Source organism: Epinephelus fuscoguttatus, linkage group LG3, assembly GCF_011397635.1.
Source record: "Epinephelus fuscoguttatus linkage group LG3, E.fuscoguttatus.final_Chr_v1".
Taxonomy (NCBI): domain Eukaryota; kingdom Metazoa; phylum Chordata; class Actinopteri; order Perciformes; family Serranidae; genus Epinephelus; species Epinephelus fuscoguttatus.
This window is the reverse complement of record NC_064754.1, coordinates 48,580,033-48,588,175: the sequence shown is the minus strand read 5'-3', so window position 1 is coordinate 48,588,175 and position 8,143 is coordinate 48,580,033. Positions and strand designations below refer to the sequence as shown.

The 8,143-nt window shown below is 40.7% G+C and overlaps 1 protein-coding gene across 1 annotated transcript; it reads left to right on the top strand.

Annotated features, from left to right (window-relative positions):
• Positions 1-3,161: 3,161 nt before the first annotated feature.
• Positions 3,162-7,827, top strand: LOC125886572 (uncharacterized). Its single transcript, XM_049572890.1, has 5 exons — positions 3,162-3,515; positions 3,663-4,603; positions 6,022-6,183; positions 6,283-6,372; positions 6,787-7,827. Exons 2-5 carry the CDS (start codon positions 3,680-3,682, stop codon positions 7,114-7,116), a joined length of 1,506 nt encoding a protein of 501 aa, XP_049428847.1. The 5' UTR covers positions 3,162-3,515; positions 3,663-3,679; the 3' UTR covers positions 7,117-7,827.
• Positions 7,828-8,143: the final 316 nt, after the last annotated feature.

The window sequence follows — 8,143 nt, the reverse complement described above, 5'->3', positions numbered from 1 at the left end:
ACTACCCCAGTGGAGAGGTTCCTATGAAAACAAGTATAATTGGCGATTCTGGGACTAAACGTTGGTGGGATGGTGTGATTCTTTGTGGGCGGAAACAGAGAACTCAGGGTTTTACAGCCGTCTGGATCAGGATGTATGGTCATATTTATCATACAGTTAAAACCAGTAGGGTCTGTGTCAGGATACAAAGGGGCTGCCAGCCACCACCCAGTCTAACCATAGGTTTTTGTCTCCATAGCCTGTGGCCAATCTGACTATGTCACTGCGGGTCAATTTAGAGTAGTCAGTGTTTATCACGCCTGTGTTCTGTTGGGGTTCAGGTTTCGGTGTGCCGTCGGTAGCCGCCAGAGCGGTCTTGTTTGGGGGAGGAGGATTCAACAGTGTTAATTTAATCAGTCCCATAGTGTCTGTACCTGGGTGGTCTACTCCTAGGATGAAATAAGCTGTCCTGTTTGTTGTGCTACAGGGACTGTGTGGGAGAGGGTTCTGTGTCAGGTTGTACACACTGATTAATACTGGGTTCTGCTTATGTGAGCCTTGGAGTGGTTGGTACTGTTGTCTTTGCAATTTCACCCTGTCCCTCATACACAGTTTTCCTTGCTCACATGGCCTGGGCGTCCAAGTCACACCAGTCCACATGAGCACGAAATTCCAGATTGGACACCACCTGCTTTTATGCGTTGGCATACATAAATACACATCGTACCCCCTCCAATTTGGATCCTTTCCTTTACAGTCTATTAAGGAACACAAGTCAAACTGGAACCCTGTACTTTGCCCCATGATGTATGTCAATTCTACTCCACCATACTTAGCTATGCAGGAGTCTGACGTTCCACTCCCTGGTGCGTTTCTCCTGGTTCGGTTTTGTGGAGGTTCTACGGCTTTGTCTCTGAGGGAAGACTCATAATACAACAGAGGTAAAACAATAACACAGGTTAACACAACAACTCCCAACACACACCACTTATGGTGGCGTGGTTCTAATCCCAACAATTTCATTTCTTTATTTTGTATTGCAAAAAGGTAAATATAAACATGTAAAATATAAGAGTAAATATGGAGTGTAAATGTGCTGCAAGCGAGTCTTTCTTGTATCCTGGCTTTATATTACTCAAACATACTCTGGGCAAAGTGTTGCTTCAAAGGAGCTTCAAACCTTCACATTGATCACAGGATATCTCTTCTGCACTTATGCTAAGCTAAATGAATAAATGTCTGTGTGAGTCAGCTGTGTTTTTTTTTTTTTTTTTTTTTTTTTATCTTTCGTGTCTCCTGTGTCCTCCAGTGTACGGGCAGGTGTCTCTGCCACTGCACACTGACTCCAGTGATACCATGTGTCACCTTTTCCCTGGAGTTTGACGGCGTGGGACGTCTGTTCCACGACTTTGTAGGGACCAGTCCACCTTGGCTCTGACCACTTTCGTTTGATCACCTTGAGCAGGACCCACTCTGATGTTGGGGGGTCTTTCCCTTCTGCTCCCTCCCGAGCTGTGATCACCTGTTTGGAGAAAGCTGCTCAAAACGTAAAGAAAATTATACAAAAAGTATTGGATGCAAATAACTGTGTAGCTGATGCCTCTGTTGTAGCATCATTGTCTGATGAAATACAATTATTGAACCTCTGAAATTTCTTTCAAGGCAAGGGCCTTTGGGCACAGAGCGTAAAAGACAGTCATTTTACAAAAAAAACTTTACGGTCATTGAACCGGTCGAGTATGTGCTAAATGCACAAGAAAAAAACCATTCATTTGTTTATGTCCCTATTTTAGATTTGTTAAGTAAGTTGTTGGAAAAAAGTGAGATTCTTCAAACATTACAGACATCGAGTCAAAGGGAAGGTCATTACAGTTCATTTCAAGATGGTGAATACTTTAAAGAAAACAAACTTCTCACTGAAGAATTAGGAATTGCTCTTGGCTTATACATCGATGATTTTGAAGTTTGTAATCCATTAGGGACTTCAAAAAAGAAACACAAAGTGTGTGGCATTTATTGGGTGATAGCCAACTTACCCATAAGATTCAGATCAACATTATCATCAATTTATCTAGCTGTACTGTGCAAAACTGTACACATAAAACAGTATGGTTACAGCAAGGTTTTTGAGCCACTTATCAGAGATCTCCAGCATTTAGAGAACATAGGTGTATTTGTACAAAGTCTTGGGTCTAATGTCAAAGGTACTGTTGTGTTTGTGTCTGCAGATAACTTAAGTGCACACTTACTTTCTGGATACCAAGAATGTTTTAATGTTGAGAAATTTTGCAGATTTTGTTTGGCTAACCGTATAGATATTCAGGAACATGATGTCAGAAGTGGGAATTTTACTTTGAGAACACCACAATTGTTTGATGAAGCTGTTACTGTCCTTAAAACAACTGATGCCTCGTGTGTTGATGGTTTGAAAAGAGACTGTCCTTTAAGAAGACTTGCCCACTTTCATCCTGCAAAAGGGTTTCCACCGGATTTTCTGCATGATTTGCTGGAAGGAATTGTACCTGTGGAACTGTGCATATGTCTTTCAGATCTGATTGCTAAAAAGTATTTCACATTGACTGACCTTAATGAAAGAATAGCATCATTTCCCTTTCAGTTTTGTGACAAAACTAACCGACCTCAATCAATCCATACAAACTTTTCAAAAAATGGAACTATTGGTGGCAATGGACACGAGAACTGGGCGCTTCTGCTATTTCTTCCACTGCTGATTGGCCACCAAATCCCAGAATGTGAAAAAACTTGGTCTCTGATCCTTGAACTGAAAGACATTGTGGAGCTGTTATCCAGCCCCTCATTCACAACAGAAACCCTGTGCTACCTACAAGCAAAAATCTGTGACCATAGACATTTGCTTTTAGAAATATTTCCTGGTACTAAACTACGCCCTAAACATCATTATCTTGAACATTGTCCTGTGTTGATCAAGAAATTTGGTCCGCTTATTGAGTTCTGGACAATACGCTTTGAGGCAAAGCATTCATTCTTTAAAAAAGTGGTTCACAACACTGGGAACTTCAAAAATGTTCTGCACACTTTAGCCACAAGACATCAGTTGATGTTGGCATATTATTTGGGGATGCCAACAATTTTCAAACCAAGCATTGAGACTGGGCGAGTATCAGTTGTGTCTGTGGGCATCTTTAATGCTGCTATCAGAGAGGCTTTATGGAATAAGTTTCAAGGTCTGGACTCTGTTTCCCTCACCTCCATTGCTTACTTAAATGGGACAAAGTATTCTAAAGGAATGGTGCTCTCAGTTGGACAGACAAGTGGACTGCCAGATTTTGGGACAGTACTGGAGATCTGTGTCGTGGATGGTTGCATATTATTCGTTATGGAACTATTCACAGCATCCTTCATGGAGCATTTCAGGTGTTACCAGCTGGCCAGAAAAGACCCTAAAGTAACTGTGGTTGTTGATCCTCACAGTCTGAATGACTACACCCCCCTTGCTGCGTACCCTGTTGAAGGAAAGCTGCTCATCACTCCAAGGACGTTCCTGTTACATTAAGGTAATGTTTGATTAGGGAGGGTTGTTTTGTACATTTAAATACACCCTTCTTCTCTGTAGCATATAACAGGGTAGTAAAGAAAAAAAAGGTCTGTTAATATTGTTATTGTTTTTTTAAGTGTTTTCTTGTTTGTTCACTGTGTTTCAGCTGTTGGTGACTCCTCAATGATGCTTCTCCGAGTTATCGTCTCACCTCAGGAAATAAGGCGTGTCACCCTACAGGATGTTCCCTCGTCAGTTGATGAACTGTGTACAGTACTGCGCAACACTCTGGGCCTCCGAGGGAACTTCATTCTACAATTTGAAGATCCAGACTTTGGGAATGAGCTCTGTAATTTGACAGATATCAAGGACCTACCAATGGAACGAGCCACTCTGAAAGTTTTGTTCACGTCCTCTGAAGTGGTTTCTGACTCAACATTAGACACCGCAAGCCTTGGTTCCCCGACTAGTTGTGATTCAGCTGAATGGCCTGATCCCTTTGTTATCCCAGCTTTTTCCCATGATGTTGAGTTTCAACTACGGGCCGCAAATGATGTCTATGCCAAGGATGGAACTGTAATGGTCATCTCAAAGGGTGTGAAGAGTGAAATACTGGACAGACTTGCTGATATTGTATCCAAAATCACAGCCTATCCCAGCAAAGACCATTATGAAAGCGTAGCCAAAGCTCTTATTGCAAAGCACCCTTGTCTCAGGGAGCCTGGGTCAGGTAAAGGATGGTATTGCTGGGTGTTCAGCTTGAGATTCAAGATGGGCAATTACCGTCAGAGAATGATGGCAGCTGGATGTCCTGAAGTTTTTGTAAATAAAAGAAAAAGGGGAGAGGGACGCTGCAAGCCAGTCAAGAAGTCAAAAAAGGGAGAGATCCACTACCTGCCAGAGCCACCTGATGGACAGACTGCTGCGAAATCAGAGAAGGATCGTGAGACAATGCTTCTAGAAGTGCAGAAGAGAGATCCAGATTTACAACTCCTGGATGAACTGATGATTGCAACATTCTCACAGCGAAGACAGGAGGTCATCGGTGATGAACCACTCATCTCTGAAGTCATGGAGAGATGGCCTGCACTGTTTTGTCAAAGACAGGTAATCCTTTGCCAACTCAGTACTGCATACAATTCCTGTATTTTGTTATGTGTAGTCAAAAACAGTAGTGGAAGTGAAAGTCATTTACTCAAGTACTTTATTCAGTTACAATTTACTAGGTACAAATTATAGGTACTTGTACTTCACTGGAGTATTTCTTTTTTGTACAATTGTCTACTTTTACTCCTCTACCTCTCACTGCAAATATTTTACTTTTACTGCACTACATTTGTCTTATTTATTTAGTTAGTAGTTACTTTCAGATTGCAATTTGTCATCCCCTTCCTGTCCAGTGAAACCATGTATCTCCAGATGTTTTTAATTTGAATGCGGTAGTGATACTAATCCAATGGTAAAACACTGACAGCAGTGCTCGACAGTGCGAGCGTTTCACTCGCATTTGCGGCTAAAAATAGGTTTGTGCGAACTGTAAAAAATATTTAGGGGCACATGTGCGCATAAAAAAATCAGCCACAGCAGCCTATGTTTTTGTCAGTAAAAAAATATGATAATCTAACCACAAATGTTGGAGGAACTCCAGCCGCCTTCCCTCTTCCCCGTGCGACACGGTTATGGCCGGTTTTCCAAGCCACTGTTGGCACAATGAATATAAGTCCCACTGTCGGCTGGGTGGGAATACGTCAAAGTGTGGCGGAGGAGACGGACCGGGTTAAGCGACGGACCTCCGGGGAAGCCCTCTCCCCTCTCCCCGCAGTTAGGGACCGTTCTCCATGGCCAGGCTGTGGGCTGGGTGGGAATAAGTCAAAGTGTGGCGGAGAAGCCTGCTCCGTTCTCCCCACAGTTAGGGACCGTTCTCCACGGTACCACTGCTGGGCAGGGTGGAAATAAGTCCTGCAGAGTTTCAGAGGACCTGGAGAATGTTTTAGGATAGTAATAACATTATACAAGATAATTATATTGCAAAGTTAATATATATAAGATAATAACATTAAAGACAAAATTAAATTGCAATACTTGATGATTTTACCTTTCTGTACATTTTGTATACAAATTCATTAAATAATTTTGCTTGTAAATGTCTATTTGCATCACGTTTATTACGGAAAACACATTATCAACTTAGGAGCACATGTGCTCCTTGGGGAAAAAAGTTAGCATCAAGCCCTGGACAGGAGGGAGATTTAACTACAACATAAATAATTTTACTTCTAGTGCCTTACATTTGCCGATAATGCTTGCGTACTTCAGTCAAGTAATGTTTTGAATGTAGGACTTTAACTTGCAGTGCAGTATTGATGCTTTTACTGAGGTATCTGAATGCTTCTTCCACAACAAGCATGTTCTCTGTCTTGCAGTGATATTTGTAATTTCTTTGTACCTACCGCTACAGCGCTATGCTGCTCTGATTTTCCCTCACTCATGTCCTTTTCGCTGCTGTTTTGTTATATCTGTTTCAGCTAAGCGCCGAGTTCCACAGAATTGTCACTACAGACCTGCTGGAGTCATTTCTGGAAGGACTAGATGCCATGGTGCCAAGTCTTTTGGGAGTGTACAAAGCTGCTGTCGCATCGAGCAGAAAGTGGACCCTGAGTGAAATTCTGGAGTGTCTTCAAAAAGAGGTATGTACAGCATAGAGAAAAACATTGCTAATAATGTTTACTAAAATTTGGATTCTAGCTTAGAATTCACTGCAACTCTTGTCTTATTTTTTCCTGGAGGACACAAACCAAAACAGGAGAGCAGCTGCCCTACTTGGTCTTCCTCAGTTTCTTTCAGAGGATTCCTCCGATATAATCAGGATGTGTGATGTAAGTCATTATATTAACACATTTTATACTACACTCACTTTTCTCTCGCTTTATTTGAGACATTGCCATTGCCAAAGAAACGCTCATTTTTATAGAAATTGTTTAAAAATTCTTACTGTGGATTATGGACCATACTTCAACATGTCAGTCCCCATACTCACAATAATGCAATAGTGCAATATCAGCGTGAGCTTGATCTGTGGTTAAAAGAACAGATAAATGAACACCGAGTTACTTTAATGATAAACTAACACAAAATAATGACTTGTTTTTGGCATTGGCACAACAAAATCCAGTCTGTTTTGAGGCTACTAATATCTAAAATGTAATAATTGCTATTTGTATATTGTTGTTTTGCAATTTTCAAATTACAAACAGGAGATGTCAGTTGAGATGTGTATGTTTTGTCATTAGGCTCATGGAGAAACCCTCGATGAGATAATGAAAGGAATGCAGGTCGGACTGCTTATTGGACATGAAGGCCCTCTCCATGATGCATTTCCTCTGGAAGTCTTTCATGTGGCTGTGGTGGTAGAGGAGATGATTATCGTGCATGACCTCAAGGATGTGCCCACAGGCTTTGCCATGTTAATGGGTGCAATCTACTGCCTTAACCTCGAGTACCCCCGCAACATGAAGTACTCCTTTGAATTCCTTCAGAGGGTCATCATGAGCATTAAACCGGACCAGTGCTCAGCAAGAATCCATGGTCTCAGAAATAAGCTGTTCAGATATCGCCTGTAAACAAATAAATGCCCATCATTAGCTCCTTGTAGAAGAAAACATAGTTTTTGGACTCTGGGATTGTTCTTCATAAATTGTTTGTGTTTCCAGCAGTGTAGTTTGTACAGTGCAGTTCAGATGTAGATAAAACTGCAAAGATAACACCTTTACACAGATTAATGCACATCTCAAGCTCATACTGAGAAGAAGCTGTTTTGGGGGACTTTTGCATTGTTCTTACAAATTGCTTATGTTTTTAAAGTGTAGTTTGTACAACACAAGTCAGTTATGGACCAAGCAAGTCAAGAAAAGAGCATAAATTAAAAGGTGAAGACCTTGCACACTGTTCTGAACTGTAGGTTTGTTAAAATGTGTAAGAACCTTTGGTGAGGTCCTAACTATGTTAACAAAAGAACAATTTTACTTGAGTATTGGTTAAAGAGATCTGCTATCTAGACATGGAAGTTTGTTGTATGGTTTTAGAAAGCTCTCAGTATCCCTTCATTTGTCTCAGCAGAACCCCACAATACCTCAAACTCTCTGTTTCTCTTTTTTCATCTTTCTTATTCTCATTTCAGGTTTTGGAAGAATGTGGGAACCAGCAGATTTGTTAAACTTTTGTTTTTGGGGTTGTATCATGATACATTGTATCATATTGTTCTTGTTTATATTTGGATTTTATAAAACCGTTTACTGTCTCTCTCTCAACCCCAACACTGGCAGTTATAACAAGACTGATGTGTTAAGTCATGGTTGGTTAAGATTTACCAACATGCAACATTGTTCTTGTTCATCTCAGGTTTTTATGAACCCATTGATGGTCTTACATGAGCCTGATTGTTCAGCGTCAACCCACCTATTTAGGTGTGAAAGCATGTTTGAGATCAAAACCTAATGTTTAAGCTGTATAACATTGTTTTTCAAATAAATGTTATATTTCTGAACAGAGAGGCTGCGAGAATTCAGTGATTGTTATTAAAATAAGCAAACTTGGAATTATCAGTCAGGATAACTTATACATCTAAGTTGGAACAAATTTTAAAGTTAA